At 37.5% G+C, this 23,572-nt stretch overlaps 2 protein-coding genes across 3 annotated transcripts; both read left to right on the top strand.

Annotated features, from left to right (window-relative positions):
* Nucleotides 1–820: 820 nt before the first annotated feature.
* On the top strand, nt 821–2,953 carry LOC131676396 (caspase-7-like). Of its 2 annotated transcripts, XM_058955463.1 has the most exons (4): nt 821–1,471; nt 1,538–1,873; nt 2,450–2,509; nt 2,609–2,953. In XM_058955463.1, exons 1-4 carry the CDS (start codon nt 1,048–1,050, stop codon nt 2,836–2,838), a joined length of 1,050 nt encoding a protein of 349 aa, XP_058811446.1. In that variant the 5' UTR covers nt 821–1,047; the 3' UTR covers nt 2,839–2,953. The 2 variants fall into 2 exon arrangements, with proteins under 2 accessions (XP_058811446.1, XP_058811447.1); XM_058955464.1 differs by lacking the exon at nt 2,450–2,509.
* A 10,042-nt stretch (nt 2,954–12,995) lies between these two features.
* LOC131676395 (uncharacterized) lies at nt 12,996–14,564 on the top strand. The gene is made up of 3 exons (XM_058955462.1): nt 12,996–13,300; nt 13,375–13,508; nt 13,568–14,564. Exons 1-3 carry the CDS (start codon nt 13,106–13,108, stop codon nt 14,013–14,015), a joined length of 777 nt encoding a protein of 258 aa, XP_058811445.1. The 5' UTR covers nt 12,996–13,105; the 3' UTR covers nt 14,016–14,564.
* Nucleotides 14,565–23,572: the final 9,008 nt, after the last annotated feature.

The raw sequence follows: 23,572 nt of genomic DNA, 5'->3' as shown, positions 1-23,572 counted from the left end.
GACTTATGCTGTCGGAGCCGTATGTATGTTTTAAACAGCCCCCTGTCAAGGACGACGTCTCTGTACAGCCAGCATCACTGCCATGAAAGGCAAAACATTGATTTTGAACCGAATGATTAGAAGCTGTATTTAGTTACAAAATGTCGATTTTCTTAATGATATGATAGTAAATCATCCCACAAGATGCAGAACGTCGTGTGGAATGCTTGAATATCGAGCATAGTGCCGAACATAATTCTTTGTTTGAGGCTTTATAGCTATAACGCCCCAAATATGTCGGTCGCTGTCAAACTCCATATGATGGTATAGGGTTGCCAGAGGGCTGGTTTTAAACGTATTTTCAATTATGCAACAAATAAACGGCAGCGTATACCAGTTTTAAATTAAAAAACTTCGAAATTATAAAACAAAACGCTCTGTTTGGGATGGGATTGTACCAGTTCTATTTTGGAAACTCTTATGTAAAGTAAAACGCTGCTGAACATACTCGAAGCAATCTTCTTGATTGGGACTCGAACATGCGATGGCTGGTTTGAGATCAGTACCGTACCCTATGAACCGCACACCTGGACCCATTGTCCGCAAGGTGCGCGGAAAACATCTTCTCAGCGGATCAGATTATGTATGTCTCTCGTATGTAGTAATATTTCCAGGAAAATGGTGAAGGTTATCTGTATAAAAGTATTCGTGAGAAACAGATTTCGCACAAAGAAAAATCTTATCAATCACCGAACTTTGATAGCACCCAGGTATCGACTGATAACAGAATTTCGATTTCGATTCATATGCACTTGGTCATCCTCAGTCGTTATCGAGAACTTCGACTAGCCGGTATGGTGTCTGTCGTTGTGGATTACTAGTACTGAATCATTCGTAGACGTCAATAAAGTTCAGATATTCTCTATACCGGAGGCCAGTGGTGAATTTGTCAAGTGGCAAACAGTCTCGATAATATTGAAAGTAGAACTAGATTTGTTGTAGTTTCGTAACCGGCGTAGCCTTCACAGCAAGTTCAAGTGTGTTCAGCTGTATCTGCCATTGCAAAGCATGCAGCAGGATAAGATATTTCCGTTATCTTTGAATCATATTCACATGGATTTTATCGATGCTAGTCCGACTGGTAATGAAAATGAAAGCGAAACTAGAAGAACAGAGCAGGCATCCGCTGGAAAGCAGTTTTCAAAATTGATCACAGAACCTGGACCGATCCCGAGGCGAAAAGGTTCAGTCTACCTCGACACGCCACTGAATCCTGATTCAAAATACTACTCAATGAATGGAGCTAATCGTGGGAGAGTGATGATTTACAACCAGGTTCTTTTTGACAACGAGGATTACCCGGAGAGAGTCGGTTCAGATAAAGATGTCGAGCGGCTGTTTAACACGTTGCAGCGACTTGGATTCCGGAAGAATGATATACACATTTATGAAGATCAAAGCTTCACGGAGATTCAACGGGACGCCATTTTATGTAGTTAACCATTGGTTATGATCAACTGAAGGACTTTGTTTTACGCTAGGATATTTTTACTTACAGTGGCGGCTGATCAGGACTTAGAACAAGCAGACTGTTTGATCGTGGTAATTTTAACCCACGGCGAGGATGGAGATTTTGTGATGGCTCGAGATAACAAGTATCACTTGTACGAGTTCATAGAGAATTTCACTCCAACTGCGCTCAAGTCAATGGCAGGAAAACCAAAATTATTCATAGTTCAGGCTTGCCGTGGTACAAAGCATGACAGAGGAGTGCAAATGCGAGTCAAAACGCTACAGGTCGATAGTAGTGGAAAGGACATGGTCGATTCGCTCGCGAAAACGTTCACCTATCCGGAGTTTGCTGATTTACTTGTGGTGATGAGCTCTCATCATGGTAAGTGTAACAAACCTAATGATAAAAGATAGAAGTACCACAAATAGATAAAAAAATCAAACATACCCCTTTTGAATGTGCCCAATACGTACGACGTGTTGATTTGTTTCATTATCCTGTAGTGGTGAATATAAATAACGCAACCAGGCATGTCGAGTATTCTTTGAATGGTTGACATATTATTCTTGTGTCATTCTTCATTTCATATTTTACCTAGAATATTAAAGGCAAAATTATTGGCATAAAGGCATCGAACTCACAATGATCTCACCCTTTCAGCACCTACGGGTAATACGGAGTATCAGAGATTCACAAAGAACAAGTAGCATGTATGTCTGCACTTTTGATTTCATAGTACGTTTAATTTCACTGAATCGGACGCTGTTTCAAATTCGCCAAGGCTTTGCCACTGGGTAAATAAGCACCAAAAAATAATTCTGCTCACATAAGCAGATAAGAATATTTAAGATATTTTAGGGTTTCGAAATTCCAAGTAATCATCACCAAATCAGTATATCTGTATAAAACAGCTAAAATTTCAAGTCACCGTTTTTGTTTCTATTTCTACTCTATTAGCCGAATGTAACAACAGCCCAATCATAAGGTTCATCCATTATTTATTATCCTGTTGTTTAGGTGCGTTGATTATAATGATCTTGATTTACTTGCTTGAATCCATTCCGTAGATTACCAACGCAAACACAGAACATTACAACCACCACACTTTCATTACAGGGCACTACTCTTTCCGTAACGAGAACGGAAGCTGGCTTATCCAGGAACTTTGCAACGTCCTCGAGACGTGCGATTTGGAAACGACGTCCATTTATGATATTCTAACCGAGACGAACGATGCGGTTTCGAAGCGGATCTCTTCCACTGACGGATATGGGGATAAGAAGAAACAGATACCTAGTTTCTATTCGACGCTTACTAAGCGATTGTTTTTCAAATCTGCTAAATAATTGGATACTACCAACACCCGAACAGAAAAACACAACGGTATTGCAATAATTTTCATTGTTAAATTATAATGAAAGGATCTATAATAGAATTGGAAGTACTGAATTATTTCCAATGTAAAGGTAATAAAATTCTAAACCCAAATTATGAACAGGATTTTTAAATCATAAAAGTAGCATCGTTTAGTGATATAACCATGAAAAACCGGTATATATTATCACCCTTGTGTTTCAAATGCGCCTATTTCATTCATGAACGCTAGGATTTCATGGTTCGTTTTGTTCTGCATAAGTTTGGAAATGCCAATATTTTACATTATTATTATGGTGTATAACAAACCATTTGGCACTAAAGTCAGCATTATATTCAGCTTTTTACAAGCTTAACAAAGGTTTACAAGCTTTATTCATGATTTGAAATATAAGCACTACGAATATGAAGCATTAAAACAGACCGTATATTGGTATATAACGCTACACTATAGAGCCTAAATACCCTGTAGTTATAAACCGGATACGGCAGTCATCGGTGCCGTTTTAATACATATAATGGTTGACATTTCTGTTAATCTAAATCATTGGATTTCAAAGCAAAACAAAAATGATTTGGGCACATTGTAAGCACAAGAAAACCTTATCGGTTTCTGAGATATAGTCAACTCGTTACAAACAAATTAAAGGAGAGCAAAGTTTTTGTGTCATATAATGGTATGGAACATTGCAATACCATAATTTCAGTTTAGTATAGAAAGGAAAGTAATTTGAAGAGTAAAATATTCTCAGTATCGTGCGCCTGTTCATCAGCGTAAGCAATTGCAAATCAAAACAAAAATCGTTCGATTTAAGAACGACAAATATCATTCGTACCACCCAACGCGCAGTGGGAAAAAGTATCAAAAACGCGACTTTAGCATATCATCAAGAAGACTGCATATGAAGAAGACTGGCAACTCTGTCCAGAATCTGGAGACAGTAGGTTTGTTCCAGTACCAGGAGAAACTCCGGAGAAAACAGGGAGAAAATCGTTCCTGTATTATCTTCTTTTCTTTTTCTTCTTCTGGTAGCAAATCGGATTGAAAAGGAGCAAGAATTTTTTGCTCCGGAGCAACAGGAAGTGACTTCCGTGTACTGGAATAAACCTAGTAACAGCAATTCCACTTGCGGGTAAAGGTGGTACCAAATACAAATAAATAGTTTGGCGTTCTGCGTTTCCAGTCTCAATGATAATTCATCAAAGTACACTGTCACTTTGACACTGTACCTTTCCAGGTACAGGGTAGCGTAAAACGAGTCCTCGAAAAATCATCAGAGCATTCCGTATTACCAAATACGGAATGTTCTGATGATTTTTCGAGGACTCGTTTTACGCTACCCTGTACCTGATGGAAAGGTACAGTGTCAAAGTGACAGCGTACTTTGATGAATTATCATTGAAACTGGCAACGCAAAACTAGGGTTACCAACCGTCCTTATTTTAAAGGACATGTCCTTATTTTCTAGGTTTTTGGAATGCGTCCTTATTTTAATTCAAATGTCCTTATTTTTAGTCTCAAACCTTGGCATATACAGGGTGGTTCAACATGATGTTTTTAACAGGGCATGTCATATTATTGTAGTTTAGTATTGTTTGCCACCAGCCACCACAGTGTGCTCACCGTTTTCAAATTATTCAACTATATTTCGAAAATCAGCGATCTGTGAGAAATGTGTTTCGTGCACTCCGACAATAATATGGTCGACATAATCGGCCAACTGACTCCACTATTCGCTATACAATCAAAGAGTAAAAGTTGCAATTCTTGTTATTGGATGATTAGCTAACAAATCGACCACATCCAGCACACATTGAAGAAAACATAGCGGCGGTGACATTCCCAAGCATCAGAAACCAGCATTACTCGCCTAATTAGCCAGATACCACTTGAAATCCATCATCAAAAATTGGACCAGTCGAATGGACTACGTCAAGCACCAACATGGTCAATATTTAAAATAAATTGTTTTCAAACAATAAATGGCAAAAAATTGTCTTTCGATGGACAAATAAATATTTCGCGATTTACTCAATTTTTTGCGAGATCAAAAAAACGTCATGATGAATCACCCTGTATTAAATTATTCAGATCAACTTTATTCCAAGAGAATCAATTTCGATTGTCAATTTCAAATACTTCCAGCGATTGTTTTTGTTAATGAATACTCTCTGCGACTCATTCCAACCAAAAGTTCTTTTACTAAGTAACCAAAATTTGTTGGATAGCTCGATATCAGGTTTGGCCAAAGTGGTTATCTTCGTTCAATATTGGCAGTACACCATTTAAATTTGTCCCAGAACAACTGCTGGAAAATAAGCCAGAAATTTTTTTCAGAATTTTGGCTCAAGTGACAAATGATTCAGGCTCAAATTCCGAATAGATTTGGTAGGGATGTCCTTAATTTGCTCTTAGTCCATTTGGTAACCCTACGCAAAACGCCAAGCTGTTTATTATTGTATCTAGGGACGTTTCGATATTAAAATACATCGATACTTAGAATCGATACTGGTATCGAATGCAAGTACTGATACTTTCGATATAATCGTAGTCGTAGTATCGATACTTGAAAGTATCGCCATTCGATTCCGCACTTTTACAGTAGCTTAGTTCCCTGAATTAGGTAATCTACAAACCGTTGTTTGGAAATTCAGTAGTGTGTTTTGTCAGTTAACGTTTTGCTCTGCTCCTGCGAACAGAAAAATCCGTTCGACAAATATCTTTTATTAGTCTGATTCGTTTGATGTTGGATCCAGTCGACGATTCTGTCAGACGTCGAATGTCAGAAAAGATAAACAATAAATAATTGGCTGATCAGAAAGTCTCATGGACTGTCAAATAATGGGTAATGTTCTGAATCGACTTTTTCATCAAATGCGGTTGGTGCTCCAGTTATTGTAGCAACTCAAATGCAACAACCGATTCCGCAATGGTTTAGCCTGAATAGGTAATCACATTTCACTCGGAAATAATTCCAAAATCATTCAGAATTCCGAATCGAATACTTCCAACTACAGGTTCTTTTGATTCCTTTCGATATTGTAAAGATTGTATCGATATCAGTAAAGTATCGTGCTTGAAGTATCGATACCAAAAAATCGAGTATCGGAAACAGAAGTATCGATTCCGTACTAGTATCGAAAATATCGCAACGTCCCTAATTGTATCCTAGTGATATTTATATAATTTGTATTTGGTGGTGCTTCCCGTAGTGATGCACACACACATATACATTTTTACATTAAGCTTCCTACCTTCCTCCAATAGAGGCGCTGTAAGATCTGTCGCTTCTCGTTTGTATGGGGGAAGGAAAGAGATATCAGTCTTCTTAATATGTAGTCTTTGATTGAAGGCTAAGTTCTTATGTAAGAATGTCTTGGAATCGATTGCAGGTTTTTAAAATGACTGTAAAGTGCTCGTTTTGCCCCAATTACCCTTTTCGTTTGTGTTTGCTTGTTTTTATTACTGGCTATACGATTTGTGTGTACCTTTTTTATCCCAATTCTTTGCACAACTTAAGTTAGATTTTATTCCTGGATCTAAAATCAAGAAAAAGGCTTGGTGCGGAAGATTATAAGTGGTATACGTTCAGGAATTCGATTTAATATAGTTATAATGACCGCTTTAAACGTGTGTATCCGTTTTACCGCAATTCATTCCATATTTCGTGTTTTCAGTTCAGTGACTATACTGACAGTTTCGTGTTTCAGTTCAGTGACTATAAATTTCGGAAGCAGGCTGACCACGGTTGAACAAAAGTAGTGTTTTTGCGTAAAACCAGTTCAGTGAATCTATTACAGATAGCTAGAATGATCGACCGGAAGTGCGAAATCGTTTTACCCATAACTGAAGTTTACAGTTAAGCATGAATATATATCTCGGAATGGAATGTATTTGACTAATGGAAAATAGTAAAGGACGGTGGGCAGTTGGGAACATAGTTTTGATTTCGGAACATAACTACTGTAAACATTGATCTATTTTCAATATTTGAACTGGTATTTGTAAAGGACACCTTAATACATCCACAGGCTGAAGCAATTTAATATAATCATTATCTTGTTTGAGATATGACAGATTGCGTGAAATGCGTGGATTCGGTATTTTTTAGTTTGGCGAGGAGTTGTGAACTATCGCAAAAATTAGGAAAATTAGAATATTTTCCGCAACGTCAAACTTGCGCTCAGGTGGCGAAATCGTAAGAGTTCAACGGGGTGCTGGAGCGTTGCTAGAAAATTGTTATTTTCCAGATTAGATTTTAGGAAACTTCCCAGTTAAACTCAGCAGGAATGCTGGCTGGTTCTAATTCGCATCCCACTGAGACGTCCAAAAATTATTTCAAAATCGTTCAACACGGGTCCAACGATGGACGTTTATTGAACGGTTATTTGGACGTTGTCCAAATTGGTCCAACGATCGTCCTTCATTGGACAATTTTGAAACCAACCGTTCTTAGAGGGATTCCAGCTCCAGTGACACAATCGATTCTAGTTAAAATCAGTTTTGTCAATGGCACCGGAATACAAATTAGAACCAGTCAGAATTCCAGTTCATTTCCGGTTGAACTTTACTGGGTGCCGATAACCATCCGATACCCTTCAGGAACCTCTAAGGAGTATCATCACGATGCAGCTTAGCCGCATAACCGAAGTCTTGGAACCGAGACGGCGCAAAGCCGCTGAGGATCCGCCGGGCAAGGTAGTCGCTGACCCACCGTCGGAAGCGAGCGAACCTGTGATCCACTCGTTTACCCGGCTTACTCAAACATACCCAGTTAAACTCATTCCGGAACCGGTTCGGATTTCTTAATGAAGTCATTATGGATTCCAAATCAAATGCAACAACCGATTCCGACACAGAATCGGTTGTTGCATTTGATTTGGAATCCATACTGACTCCATTCCGGATTCCGAATCAAATTCCGAATGGTTTGACCGGGTAGGAGTTATCCCTAGTCGTACAGCACGTACAGCGATGATCTTGATACGGTATAAAATGGAATTTCGATATTTTTGAAAAACTGCATTTTTTTTGAAGAGTGAAAGTTTGAAAATCGGGTTTTGGAAAATACCACGAAATGGGGCGGAAATTGAAATGAAAAAAAAAAATATTTCTGACCAGTAATACATTGGTAACACGCAATGTTACCATTACAGCTGTTATTGTGCGCAAACTATACTTGCGAGCTATTGCTTTGAAAAACTATAAAAATAAACAATAAAACAATAAAAATCAGCAAAAATGAGAACGATTTTTTGTTCCGCTTCAAAATTAAATTAAATTAATTAAACTATTAAAAACGATAAAATACTAATTGTTACTATCGTTGTAAAACAACCAGTATTTAAACTGGTATTGTCACGAATCACATTTCCACTGACAGCACGAAACCTGACGAAACACTAACGGCAACCGTACACTGGGGTACAAATGTACCCCACGCCAACTTTAACACCTCCCTCTAAGAACGGTTGGTTTCAAAATCGTCCAATGAAGGACATTCGTTGGACCAATTTGGACAACGTCCAAATAACCGTTCAACAAACGTCCATCGTTGGACCCGTGTTGAACGATTTTGAAACAATTTTTTGGACGTCTCAGTGGGCTGCTTCCACGAAGGCTATAAGCAAACTGGCTATACCCAGTGTTGCCACAATTAAATCTGTACCGGGAGTTGAAAAATCTTTTCTATCTGTACCCTTCTATAGAAAAATCTGTACCGGATTCTATACCCAAACCAAAGAGAATAGTGAAAGAGACGCAGAGTGAAAAACAATCAAAACGGCAACACTCCCTTTACGATGATTTCAACACTAGAATTTGGCAACCGTTTCCAAAGGCAGCACTTTAAATGACTCCTATTATATTTTGAAAACAAACCTTTTGTCGATCGTTGGATTTGTTTATCAAACGATGTGCATTTCGAAACAAAGAGATGAAATAATTCTAAAACTTGTTTTTACTCATACATAGACTCTAGAATGCACCTTACAATCACGATTGCACTAAATTCTGACGAAAATTCAATTTTTTTTTTGATAGATTTACAATACTTATCTCCTCCAACTCAGGCATGAGTAATGTTTATTTACATTGCACGATTGGTCTGCTCAATAAGGTATTTTTGGCTTCACACTATTCGTCTCTTTTCCTATTCTCTTTGACCCAAACAATAACAAGGTTGTTAAAAAAAACATTTTTCTTGAATATAGGTATTTTTCTTTCGGGGAAATCAAACAATACATTCTGACTCGGTTGTTTAATTTGATCTGGGATTCCATAAGAAACTAGTTATAATTCCGGGTGAGGTTGACTGGGAAATGTTAATATCAGCTCCAGCTCAGATTCTCGCTGCCACTTTGTTTGCAACCAAAGGTGGCTAACAAGCTTGCTTGCAGGAATTCAAATGGAGCTGGTCAGAGTAAACGTATGCACTCCGAGGAGATTCTCTCGGCTTTCACTTAGACATCATCCCTTTGATTTGCTGGAAGCAGATTTCTCGCATATCGTATTCTAATGCGTCAGCTTCAGTTAAAGCTCAATCAGTAACAGCTTCACTTCAAATTCTTGCCATCAATGCTGCCCAACTCAATGTTTACCTGCTGTTTGCTGGGATGCATCACAGGATTAAATTATTTTAACTTGCTGTCATGTAAAAAAATCTGTACCAATCTGTACATTTTTACAAAAATCTGTAATCTGTACCGTACAGAATCTGTACCAAAAATGTTTCAAAAATCTGTACCTTTCTAGATAAATCTGTACTTGTGGCATCACTGGATATACCATCTTTTCCTACTCTTACTATAGGAACTCTAAATTGAATTATGGTTAGGGTCCCAGGTCGGTAAATGCCGAATTCTCGTTTTTGCATTGCCCCAAAGAAGGCGTGTGTAAATTTGAATTAATATACGATAAAACACAAGCGCCGCCAAACCAACTTATTCCAACTATCCGTCAAATCTATTCCGGAGCCAGTTCGAAATCCTGAATGGATTCAATATGGAATCTTGCTCAAAGCTAGGATAGGATCCGCCAGCTCTGTCCCCTGTTTTTGAACCAATTCTGAACCAGCTCGTGATTGGATGAAAGTGACATAGGCAAACCTTCGGCTTGGAAACTAAAAGTACTAAAGGGCTGTTTGGAAGTGTTGTCATATTGTGATATCAAACATAAAACGACGATTGTTAACTGTGTTGATTTTTTTGTTTTCTCGAGATACCGCTTTATGAAGTGCAGGCATTATTTGGCAGACGAAATCAAACATATTATCCAGAACTGAAGTTCCCGAGAGATCCGGTAGCGCGGTTATCGTGGATTCTGTTCTGTGTGCGGAATAATGCAAAAATGCCGCTTTTCGAAATCAACAGGCTGTGTAGCGTAAGTATGACAATATTTTGAACTTCATGTAAAAATTGTCTTTGTTCCAGTACCGAGTAAATTGGAAGTACTGAGCAACCAGGGAGAAAGTTATCCCGGAAGTCGCTTCTTGTTCTTCCTTTGCTATTATCGATACAGTTGAATTTTACAGTTTTCAACTGAATCGATCATCGGTGTAAATAGGAGCGTGTATTTTCTACTGCTGTTTTCTCCGAAACGATCACATGTAGTACTGGAACAAACCTATACATTGCTCCAAAACAAAAATTAAACCTTGCAGAAAAGTAGTTTTAGAATATTTAAAATAAATCCGAACAGAGAAGATTATTCTTGTGACAGAGGTTGCTTGACTCAGAAAGCAACTTACAAAAATGAAGAGGCATGAAGATATTTTTCGTAATGTCCAACAACGAATATATATATTATTTTGTTTTTCTGTATTCCGATGGAAAAAACGTTATGATCGTTTAATTGCGGATATAAAGACTAAATCTTTGATTTTTCCAGAAGCATGAAATTGGTACATAATATAGAATATTTTAATCAGAACAAATATACGACCGAAACAAAACAAATATTTTGGCAACATTGGTCGAGTGGGGTATGTCGTTTTCAACAGGGATTAGTAAAATATAAGAAGAAGCCAGCTGGCGGATCCTACCCTCTAAGAACGGTTGGTTTCAAAATCGTCCAATGAAGGACGTTCGTTGGACCAATTTGGACAACGTCCAAATAACCGTTCAACGAACGTCCATCGTTGGACCCGTGTTGAACGATTTTGAAACAATGTTTTGGACGTCTCAGTGGGTATCCTAGGCTCAAAGTTCCGTCTCAATCGGTTTATGCATTTGAGCTGGAATTCATACTGAATCCACTCAGAAGTCCGAACCGGTTCCAGACTGGTTTGATTGGGTAGGGGTATAACCGCTGCCAATTCAGTCGAACTCAGCCACTAAAAAACATGAGGACCTGGTGAAGATATCCAAACTACCTTCGAAACCGTTAGCAATTTTTAACTTATACCACAGATAACAGACGTTTAGGCTCGATTTGAATCGTGTGTAAATACCCGCTACTGAGATTCCGAATAAATCAGACGTCGGAAACACGTTTGGCAAACGTTTGTAGATGGCGCAATGATCGATGCAATGCAGTTAGAGTGCAGCTGTCAAACGCGTATAGTAAACAGTTGCGCAGATGGCAATAGTGAAACACGGATTTCCAACGTTTATCAATTTGAAAGTTTACACAGGTTTTTGAAGAAATTTTGTTCTAGCCTAAACGTCTGTTATCTGTGCTTATACTTATAACTTTATACTTATAAGAAGTAAAAGTAAACGCCAGCCTTGCAAATAAAATAAAAGGTTTGTTCCAGTACACGGAAGTCACTCCGGAGTAAACAGGAGCAAAAAATCTTTGCTCCTTTTTACTCCGGTTTGCTACCAGAAGAAGAAAAAAGAGAAGAAGAGAGTACAGGAACGATTTTCTCCGGAGCACTTCCAGTTTCTCCTGGTACTGGAACAGACCTAAAGAGTACCTGATGCTTCCGGGATTCTAAAGGAGCAACGGAAAAGAACAGTATGGGAGAGTGGGTACACTTGATCCCGCTTTTGTTTTTGTCTCATATGTTTTCAATAAAATAAAAATTTAAATCGCAAAATTCGCCATTTTGTAGTCAATTTGAATTGTAAGAGCTATGAATAATATGTAAATCCGAATACTATGCCCTGTCAGTAATATGAACAATTTTGAAAATCATGTCAAAACGAGGTTTTTGTGAAAACGTGTAACTTGATCCCCTGCCTGCTAGGGCTAAAGAAACAAAGCACACTATGACTTATACACACGAATGTTCAGCTAATCACCTGTTCTGACAAATTAATTAATTAGTCAAGACAAGTATTTGCGATAAATCAGTGCTGTTTAATTGGCTTTTCCAACCTTCAGCAACTTATACCATAGTTCATTCACAGAAAAAAAACATTTTAGCTCAATTAATACTGCCAGACACTTTATGAAAATGATGTTTTTCTATTTCTATACATTTCGAAAGTATTTGAGAGAGCTGATGATAGGAATCAAGTGTACCCAGTGTTACAGAATCAAAGATACCTATTGTATGAGGCGAACAAAATTATTTTTTTTGTATGTGTTTTGAAACCGTTTATTCGTAAAACATTTTTTCTAGACAAAAGCCCTTAGAAAATAATCGTACTTGAAAATATTCATATATAATTAGATCGCCGATCTCACACAACCTTTTAAAAAAATTGTAAAAAGATCTTCGTGATGGATATCAACACATATTTTTTAAAATATTGTACAACTTTTCCAAACCATATGTTATACATTAGATTTGTTTTTAAAACATCATACACGACCAAATATTTCATTCTCTTTTTATATTGTGGTAATATTTGATTTATAGATTTTGAGATATGGCAAGGGAATCATATATTCCCAAGGATTAAGTGTCCTCACTCTCCCCTAAATGTAGACAAAAATCAATGGCACGACCAAAGAACGAGAACATAACCGTAGCCAGTACAGGTCTCTACTAGTATTGCCATAAAAAGCTTACTTACCCTATACATTATCCCTAATCGAACCGTGCCAAACAAGACACTCTTTGTAATACTTTCACCAGCACTATTCCCCCGTTCCTTGGAAGGGAAGGGCCTCGTGAAAGACCGACCGAGCTCGTCCAAATTTGATTGAGGTTCTCTTTATTGACTGCCAAGCCATCACGCGATAAGGATCGGGTGTACGCAAGCACGTGCAATAAACACGTTTCGAATTTGCTTGTGCCAGCCCGGGTGTTAGGTAGCAAGCTGAAAAAATTAGAATGGAACCAGTGGATGGACATTACGGACCGCTTCCAATATTTCGACCACTGGACCAAGGAACAACGTCGCGAATGTTTTACACGTGCCTATGTGCGCCAGTTTGAACCAGAGCAAGTGATTTTTGTCGAAGGCCGAGCACCGGTCAACTTTGTTCATCTGGTTCTCAGCGGGAAATGTATGGTGTTGCAGTGTTTGAAATTGTGCAAAGTGAGTTGGTAACAAAAATAAACCAAACGTGCATTACAATGTCTTTTACGATTTTTGTTCTGAACTTGAAACAGTTTTCTTCCAAAAATGGAGCTACAAAATATCGGCTTGCAGATGCGTTACCCATAGAAGACGAAGTTTCACAGTTTCATCGCAGAAGAAGTTCTCGAATGATTGAACTGGAGCATTCAACTCTCACGGCAGATGGGTGGGAACCCGTTAGTCCCATACAAACACATTCATTGACTAACATCCAATCCGTTTCAGAAAATTTACATCTCTCGGAAAAACACTCACTGCCTCCAGCTGCTTAAAACCTACAGAGTCGCTAGTAGCAAATCAATCATCCGGCACAACGCTCTACGAGTACCACTTCGTGGACGTGTCGACATACGCCTGCGGCTCCGTCTTCGGCGTTGGTGAGCACATGGACGACCGAGCAGTGGTTGCACGCGACCGCGTTCAGTGTCTCCTGATACCGCGATACTGGCTACTGCAGAAATCGCAGAACATTAACAACATGTGGACTCGTGTCCGGATTTTTCTGAACCAACAGCAACCCTCGAGGGAGCGACTTTTCGCTTGGTTCCTCGGAGAACTTCGCTGGAATAAGTACCGTACCCGGACAAAGAAGGCTGCAGTACGTCTGAAAAGCAATGCCACGAGGTTTTGCGACGTACCCTCGCTGTGTAGAATAGAACAGAGTGATGTTTAGTGTGAAATGAATCGCTGCGAGATGCGATCGTTCGTATAGTGCGTTCCATTTAAAATGTAGATAGAGAGAAATTTTGCATATTACAATCAGCGACGGAACAATTGCAATGAGTTTGAACAGCTTGAATTCTAAAATGATAATTTACAATTCTCGACAAACATATGATGAAGGCTCAAAAGCCAACTATCAAAAATCGCTTCGGAGGGAAACTCCGGACGAACCGTTATTCGCCCAGCACAGCCGTTGATAGCAAACAAAAGAGAAAAGTTTTCTCTTTCGTTGACTGCTATGCAACGTGCTTGGGTTATAATAGTTTCTCCAGAACAGCCATTATATGCAAAAGTGACATAAATGTCATCGAGTGTTTTCAGGAAATCCATTTTTGTCTTGGATGGTACGGGTGAAAGCATGCTTTCGTCACGCGTTTTAAGTCATTTTTTATTTTTAATTGAAGTTGCTTGAACGAAAAGATGCGGATTTTCGTAGCGAACTTAAAAATACGAAAAAGTTAAATTTGACCAAAGTGGCGTTTACGTCACTTATGCATACAAGGGCAGAGAATTTCTCTTCGAAGTGAATTTTGACATTTGGCTTTTGAGCCCTAATCATATGTTTGTCGAAAATTGAGTCATTAAGGGCCGATTTCTTCACCCTCGCTTAACGCTTAAGCTAGATTTAAACGTACTGGTGAACCTGGTTTAAAAGTTAAGCGAGGGTGAAGAAATCGGCTCTAAATGAAGAATAAAATTATTCTTTTATTTCATAAACCGATAGAGCTCATCTTTTTAAGTATAACAATATATCTAGCCAAACATGTCAAATGGTCCTAAGTGCAAATGACAGTTTCTCTTTGTTTACTTACTCTTTCGCTAATAACTCGGCAGTTTATACGTTTGTTACTCAACTCTTGGCAGAATAAACTAGTCGAAACCAGAGTTTTTCGATATATCCTGAAACAATATTGAAAAGTTTTAAGATGACGCCGTAATAATCGAAAAAGAAAGTAAACAAAGAGAGGCTCTCATTTGCACTTAGGACCATTTGACATGTTTGTCAAGAATGTGTTCAACCTCTAAGGCTGTGAACCATTTGGCGATTTTTTTAACCTTTAGTTAAAATTTGACAGCTCGAAAGTTATTTTCTCTTGAATGGAAAAATTTAACCGAGAGAGCGAACTATTTCAAAAGTTGACATATGGATAGTTATTTAGAATTGACAGCTGCGATGACCAGATGTTGGTAGAGGTGTGAACATTTGTCGATATTTTAAAATTAGTTTTTTTATTACATTAAGTATCACAGTCATAGCCTCGAAAAAAAACATCATGAAATAACCCAAACAAATCTTAACACAACACGTTATCGTTTCCATCTTTATTCCTTAATTTTGCATTGAAAAATATTGACAACCTCAATTAGGTACAGAAAATGTTTCCACCTTTTTATTCTGCAACAGGGGCAAAATTTTAACCTTCGAGCTGTCAAATTTAACTATCGCTCTGTCAATTTTAACCATGCTCCAGAGTAGGGTTATTTTGCAAATGATTTTCGAAGCGTCAGATTTTAAATAACAGTTAAAAATTTCACCAAATTGTTCACAGCCTAGGGGCAGATCACTTGTGATGTATTTTTAAAAATCAGCGAAATTAAATGCATTTCTTTCCATCAAAATAGAAATTCGTATTGCATTTTGCGTTGCGTGCAATGTATTTCGCGTTGCGTGTAAGACGTGAAAACCATGCAAAAAACAGCCCTACATTCAACAAAACATCGAACAAAGTGGATCAGCGTAGGACGATTGTTACACACTCAATGCAGTTCGGTATTTTCCGCACAGCTGAACAGTCGGTAAAATTTTCGAACTGTTAGCTCAGCAAATTGTCGTTAATTTACTGATTTTCAGCGATATATTTACCGAGTTTATTCAAAACAAACGTCACTTCTACTTAGATCTCGGTAAACGCTTTGTTAGCTGAGTGCTCGGCTGTGCAAAACTCGGTAAAAGTAGCGAAAAAAGCTGGAATTCGGTAGAACAAGATTAAGTGTGTAAGTAATCTTTTCTGCGAGGGAGTGCAAAGTTGATGCAAAAATGGAAATTAAATGCATTTTTTTCTAAGTTGATGCAAATTTGTTATACATTTCTAGAGTGATCTGCCCCCAGTTCACAGCCTAAAACTTCAAAATGATTTTTAATTGTCTAAAGACATGTTAACACGTCTTCGTTTGACACTATCAGTCTTTCTTGCCAATGATTTTAGCAACATGGGCTAGCATTTTTGATAGTTATCCCAGCAGAAGGATAGGGACAAAGGAGAGGGGCGACTCACTCTAGTATTTTCGATTCAGACTAACGTATTGAGAAACGTATTTGTGTATTTTTCACGAAATGACATGTATTTTGTGTATTGATGAGTATTGATCATTTCTTTAATAATTCTTACGTATTAGCGCATCAAAAACGTATTTGTGTATTGTTCACGAAATGCAATTTATTATGCGTATTGGTGAATTATTTCATAATTCTTATGGATTAGTGTACTAAAACGTACAATTGTATGCGCGCATTGTATTTTTGTTGAATAATCAATTGAAACCGAATGTTACTGAATTTTGACGTTTAAATGTTATTGTAGAATGCAAGCAGAATAATTTCATAAACGCAAGTAATAAAATTAGTACAAATGGAATTACTAATGATTTTTCAAGATTAACGAACAATTCAGCATTATGCTAAATTTAACTATTCAGAGAATTAGTGATTTCTTCAGTTTGCTTCTACTGGTGAGAAGCGGGGAGATTTACCGGATATGCTGCTAATGTTGAACCAAGGCTGATGAACATGTAATTGAAGTAACCTTTATCTTTAGTTTGGTGAAAACTAATTAGGCTTACTGAATTCTAATTAGGCTTAATCAATGGTAAGTTTTGAACAACGCGGTATTATATTTAATCATTGCAGTATTATCTAAATTTATTTCAAAAATTGAGATGCTTCTCAGTAAAATTGAGATGCTCCTCAGTACAATAAGTCGAAATTCCTACTGGTTGTAGTCGACTCGGTTGTGTCACTAGAGCCTGACTTAGAATTATGACTGAACTCATTCCTGCAAGTTGACCGGAAGCGACTCGTAATTCGGATTCTTGTGTTTTGTATTACTTTATTATTGTGATTATAGAGGTTTTAACCATTTGCCTCTCTTCTGGTTAATCTCTTGTGGAAAAATCTCTAACTCTATGTGCGGGGTTGGGAATTGAACCCAGGTGAGCTGCGTACAATCTTGTGTTTTGCATTCTCAATCCATCGAGCATTGGTTTCGATTCTATTCCCCCAACGAGTGTTGATTTATAATGCAACCTATATATCTAAACAAAATGATCCATCGCAATGTAAACTTCGAACTTGCAAGATTTTAGAGCTTCACTATTTAGGGTAAACATTAAACCATTCACACTTAATATGAATTACTGGGTACAGTAAAATTTTGCTGGGGTTTAGAACAGCAAACCGTTCGGTAATCAGTTCAGTAAATCAATTCGGTTACCGAACTCTCCGCAATACGTTCTATCTAAACGTCAAAAAATACTGGTCAGTCAGCGGTTTGTTCTGAGAATGGCGACTTGACAGATGATTTACTGTACACGCAGAAAAATAATTTTTAATGTCAAGTAATATGAGGGTTGAAATAATAAATTTACCAAGTTGTTCTGTGTTCAATAAAAAATACATGTTTTGTGACCTGTGATTTTTTAGGTCACAATATCGTCGCTTTGGTCACTGAGCCCAGCTTGTATATATTTGTAAATATTGTTATTTTTTTGGTCGTATAAATAAATAACAGTGTACGGTCTATCTCGTGTATTTGACGACGCCTGTTCTTTGTTTATACTTTAAAATTATTGTTCGTAAATGTCTAAGTAGAATTTAAACGTCAAACCATTACTACTCCGTGCTTGCATGTTTGAGTCGCGTTTAAGTTCTGCTTAATAGCCCAGGTTGGTGTCAAATGTAGGTTTCGTTATTTATTTGTTCAGAGATTTATTTACTTATTTATTTATTTATATATTTATGGGCTTATTTATTTATTTATATATTTATTTATATTTGTTATTTATTTTGCTTGTTTATTTATTATTCATTTTGTTATTATATTTTTTTGTTATAATTGTTCAATATTTAAAAAAAATAATCAAGGATACAAGTACCGCACATTAAATATTCTTGATAGCTTTTGTACTAAAAATATTTCGTGACACCAACCAAAACGATAAAATTTTTGTAAATGTCAACCGTCATCGTCCTGTCATCTCATCATCACCGTCATCAAATGCGGGGTGGGATGCGAGGAGGCGCGGTGGGTATATTTTGGAAAACGGACAGGGCAAGGATAAAATCTACCGCGAAAAAGGAATGCGGTCTCTAATAGTTAATTGACCCGGAGGAGTGACGACCAGCAGCAGCGAGTCATACGCCCATTGTGACCGTGCGTTTCTTCTGTAAAAAAGTTTGTGTCGATCCGTAGGATCTTGTTGACCGTTCAGAACATCCACACGATCGTTTGGTTCTGTTCGGTTGCTCGAGCGGGATAAGTGTGGCTACCGGTTTTTTTGTGAATTAACGACGTCCGACGCGAGTGCACAAAAACGGTCAGTGATTGGCAAGCCAAAAACGCCATTGTGGACGCCTTTACCCAAGTACCGGTAGGGTAGGGTCCATTCGACCGAAAAACGTTGAAAATCCCGCTCGATTGATAGACACTCGTGTGTGAAAAGTGCGCGCAGTACCACTCCCCGGGTCCCGTAGTGAAACGCAGGCCTCCGCTACGAATAGGTCGAGTTGCTGCTTCATCTGGGGTCCCCCGTCGCCATCGTCCGTCTGTTCCTGCACCACCATCGAAGCCCATCCCGCATCCAGCCTGAAGAAAGTCGACCAACGATCATCACGGCCGCAACGGTATCGCCAGGAGAAGGTTTTGGTTAATAAAAGTGCGCAAGTAAAAATTCAAAAATATTTTCTGTTTGTTTTCAAAAGAATAATTAATAAATTACAAGTGTAAGGTCTCTATATACAAGTTGTGTCGTTCATTTTGTTTATAGTGTAGTCCTTTTTGGTACTTGTTTCCGCCGAAAATTATTTACGATTCGCTCAGTGACCATAGTGTGGGAAGAAAAGTCCGCCCAGTGTGAATTTCTCCAGGAGACAATAGTGAAACGACCCTAATAGCTGGTGAGTACAGTGTGGCCCCACCACCACAATAAGAACGTTACGAAACCGATACGTAACAGTTTATATAAATAAAACAATTGTTGAAATAATTCTGAAGAATTTATTGGATCAAACATGGAAAATAGTTGGACCAACAAAATTTTTTATTGATTTTATCATAACAACAATCGAAACAACAAACAACTTTGTTGAATCAATGAGCTCGTTTTGTTGAATAAAACTAATAAAATATTTGGATCAATGCATGTCAATTGTTCAATACAAAAAACATTTTTGTTAAATCAAATAATATCTTTTATTGTTTTAAACATAACAAATATTTGAATCAATGCATAGCAAATATTGAAGCAAAACCAATTTTATTGTATATAAAATATGCCTATTCTTTAATGAAACCAAAGGCCAACTGTCATGGTGACAAATTTAGAACAAACAATTACTCACTGACAACAGATAACATCAGTACAAATGAACCTCACAAAGTAAATACTTGCCATTGACTTATTGGCCTTTCTCGAAAAACAGGCTACAAACGCATTAATTTTACGCAGTCAAATCATTCTGGAACCGCTTCGGAATCCTGAATGGATGCAGTATGGCCCAGTCAAACCCATTCCGGGATCGGTTAGGAATTCTGAATGGATTCATTATGAGTTCCAGCTCAAAGGCAACAACCGATTCCGACTCAATCGTTTGTTGCATTTGAGCGAGAATCCATAAGGGATTCCAAACCTGTTCCGGAGTAGGTTTGCTTGGAATGAAATGAAATTTTATTACATGCAGCGCATACGATTCCAATCACCGTCCCTTTATGTAGTACCTTTGGCCGTGCGAGTGGTTTATTCCAGATATGCGCTATAATGTAGTGCTTCAGAGTCTCGGCTTTTCCAAAAAGATTGCAGAAGGCGCACGAATACGCTGTGTCTTCCTGTTGGACCAGAGATGATGAAGTACAGGAAACTGCCCTCTCGAACGGGTATTATTTATCTCTGATGCGGTGACGTGTTTTCAGTTCTGCGATTGTCGTTTTTAAGCCACACAGGGTGTTTTGTTTGAGTTCTGGAATAGAGGAAGGCACCATAAAACGCACCGTGTGCATTCGACTTAATTTATTCACTAACCTTTGTGCGACATCATGATTATTTTCAAGCTGCACTTGCGCCATTCGAGTCCGGAAAATCTGAGCACTATAAGAATTTACCTAAATCTGAATTCCCTGATTTAAAAATAGTGAATTTCTCCAGCATTGACGCACGTGGAAAAAGTTTTCTTCTTCGTAGCAACTTTTATTTTTTATTTGTTTCAATTCAACAAGGACTGTTGATGTAATGCATTCAGTCCTTTTGAATCAATCAGCTGCATGCTTTTGTTAGAATCACTGTTTTGTTTGGAACAAACAATAATTGTGTCGATCTTCGCAAAAGCACAGATAACAAAACTTGTAAGATTGATTCAAAATATATTTTGGTTGATCTAACCAAAAAAATAAATTTGGTTTAATAAATTCCTTGGTTCACAATAAAGAATTTTTATCGATTAAAAATGAAGAAATAATTTATAGAATCAAACATGCACAATTCTTTTGCGTGTACCTGTTTTGTAACTCTTTGACGAGGTTCGGTAATGTTGGTACAGTTTTGCCGAACAATCAGTCAGTATTTTACTGGATATTGTTTATGTACCGAATAAAGCAGAAGTGCTGATACATTCAGTGAAAAATATTGCTGGTTTCAGCAAAATATTCGAAAAATTACTGAAAATCGCTAAAAAATGAAAACCTTACCGCAATTTTTTAAACAATTTGCTGACAGCTCCGTAAAAATAACACTTTACTGTGCAGTTCGTCGAAAGAAATTACTGAACAACTTTTGTCTGACTTAGTGTGTTGTTTATGTCGATAAAACGAGCGAATTCTTGATCAAGAATTTCCTACTGATGCTGGTAGGAAGTTTCGGATTTACGTCGCCTGGGAGTATTTTCAAATGTACGGGATGTTTATTTTCTTTAAAGATTATGGGATTGTTCCTCTGAATCAATCTAACAAGAATTCTGATTGATTGCTGCCTACTTGTCATTCTAATGATTCACCGATTGGGCGTCCCAACTCCGAGAAAAGTAAACAATCTAGCTTGAAAAAACATACGCTATGTCATAATAAGAAATATACTGAATTAGTTTCATTTGGCATGAAATTAATGTAATATTTGTATGGCTTGTATCAAGAGTGTATTACTTGACGAATTGGATTGTTATCGACGCATTGATAAATATTTACGGTACTAACGTATTTTTGTGTATTAGCGTATTTTCGATGTATTATCGACGTATTAAAAAATTCTTCCAGAAGTAACGTATTTTTAGTACATAAGTGTATTTTCGGCGTATTAAATGTATTAAGGTGTATTGAAGCATTTCTCGTGCATTTTTTTCAATTGGGTATTTTCAATTCACTTTGAATGGGGAGTGAACTGCGCCTCGGACAAAGGTAGTTCAACAAAAGGTTTGGTCGGGATATTTCAAATCTGCGAAAAAAAAAATTATTTACTATTTTACGTACAAAAAGAGTGGCAAAAAGTTCGATTACGTATCTTTAACGTCGGCTGCATTGAAAAAAAAATCAAAAGCAGTATGGCTTTATGACACAATTCTGCTTTGGCACCAATTCATTAAAATGCTGTAAGGAGTATCTTTTAGATTAGAAATTGTTAAATAGTTTTTGGGTGTTTTTTTCTTAAGAAACTCTCTCTTCGCAGAAGTAGAATCCACGTATGTATATACCAAATGAAACGTTATTTAGTAATATTAAATGTATGCTTCATACTACAGTCGTGATTCGCTGGTTGGTTACTATTTACCTGGACGGCTTTTTAGTTGGCCCTTCGGTTGTTGGGCCATTGGTCAACTAAAAAGCATCTGAATGCCAAAATCTCGTGTCAAATTAACTTTGACAATAAAACTGATAATAAGTACAGATATGAGCAGATCAATTTTCGGTGCAACTAGCGAATCAAATTCGTTAGTTGAACAGAAGGTGTGGCCCAACCTGCGGATCACGACTGTATGACGTATTTATATTTAAATGACGTTAATAGCAAAAAAATAACCAAAAAATGTTGCTGCTTAATACATCATGTATCATGTCGGGGAGGATGTATAAAGCTCTACAGTCGACTGGTTAGACTAAAACTTCTGTACAACATACAACTAAAGAGACTAGAATAATAAAGAGACGCCATCTTAATTCAATGAAACCAATTAAACTAGCAACCAAGTTACGGGTCACAAGCAACACTGCAAATGTGCAAGCGTCACAAAGCTTGTTTGTTGTTATTCCGTTTGTTTCTTCTAGCCAATATAAAAATCTGATGCGACTTTTTGTCTGCTGAGTTTTTCGACCAGCCAAACAGTTATATCCGCAGGAATGGTAGGTATTTTGCAGCAGTAAAACTATATTAGGCCAAGAAAAATTTCGATTTTTTCGCTTGCAAGCGAATCCACAACAAAAAGATACGTTCCTGTCTTGTAAGTGTGCTGAAAACAAAACAGCTTTGCTTTGTTTTGCTGATTCAGACCAATAACGGTACAACTTTCATTTTAAATGTTTGCATCATTTGATATTCGTTACCCTTATAAGGGATACCAGGTATCTTTTTCAAATGTCCACGTTTTATAAAAAATGTCTTCATTTGTCTTCAACGGCCAGTATTCTGAATCGGTTATTGATTTTGAGCAAAAATTCTGCCAGAAATCAGACAGACATACGAATAAATTTGTCTTCAAAATGAAAAACACGTCCTAACAACATTTCAAACGTCTTCAAAATGATGACAAATCTGGCATCTCTTCCCATAAAATCAAGCCATTTTCTCTTTAGCGTTTCTGAACACGGTGGTATTGTAACAAATTTGGTTTGAACACGGAGAACAGCATTCTTCAGCATTCAACTTGTATGAAATCTCTAACGGTTTCGAAGGTAGTTGGGATATCCAAACCAGGTGCGCTACTGTCGTTATGTTTTTTTTTTGTGGCTGAGTTCGACAGAATTGACAGCGGTTATTCCTCTACCCAGTCAAACTAGTCCGGAGCCGGTTCGGACTTCCAGCATGAATTCCATCTCAAATGCATCAACCGATAGAGTCGGAATCGGTTGTTTTCTTGAAGCAAGATTCCATACTGAATCTTCAGGATTTAGAACCGGTTCCTGAATGGCTTTGACGGATAGTTGGATTGGTTGGTGTGGCGGCGCTAGTGTTTATCGTATATTAATTCAAATGTTTACACACGTTTTTTTAAAAATATTTTCGTTCGTTCATGGATGTCTGCTCTCTGTGGTT

The sequence above is a fragment of the Topomyia yanbarensis genome, chromosome 1, assembly GCF_030247195.1.
Source record: "Topomyia yanbarensis strain Yona2022 chromosome 1, ASM3024719v1, whole genome shotgun sequence".
NCBI lineage: Eukaryota > Metazoa > Arthropoda > Insecta > Diptera > Culicidae > Topomyia > Topomyia yanbarensis.
This window is presented reverse-complemented; position numbering and strand designations above follow the sequence as displayed.

Coding starts and splice junctions, on each gene's coding strand:
- LOC131676395 (XM_058955462.1), top strand. CDS start 13,106: ATGGACATTACGGACCGCTTCCAATATTTCGACCACTGGACCAAGGAA. Junction 13,301..13,374: donor AGTGTTTGAAATTGTGCAAA/GTGAGTTGGTAA, acceptor AACTTGAAACAG/TTTTCTTCCAAAAATGGAGC. Junction 13,509..13,567: donor TCAACTCTCACGGCAGATGG/GTGGGAACCCGT, acceptor AATCCGTTTCAG/AAAATTTACATCTCTCGGAA.
- LOC131676396 (XM_058955463.1), top strand. CDS start 1,048: ATGCAGCAGGATAAGATATTTCCGTTATCTTTGAATCATATTCACATG. Junction 1,874..2,449: donor GGTGATGAGCTCTCATCATG/GTAAGTGTAACA, acceptor CTACTCTATTAG/CCGAATGTAACAACAGCCCA. Junction 2,510..2,608: donor TTTATTATCCTGTTGTTTAG/GTGCGTTGATTA, acceptor CTTTCATTACAG/GGCACTACTCTTTCCGTAAC.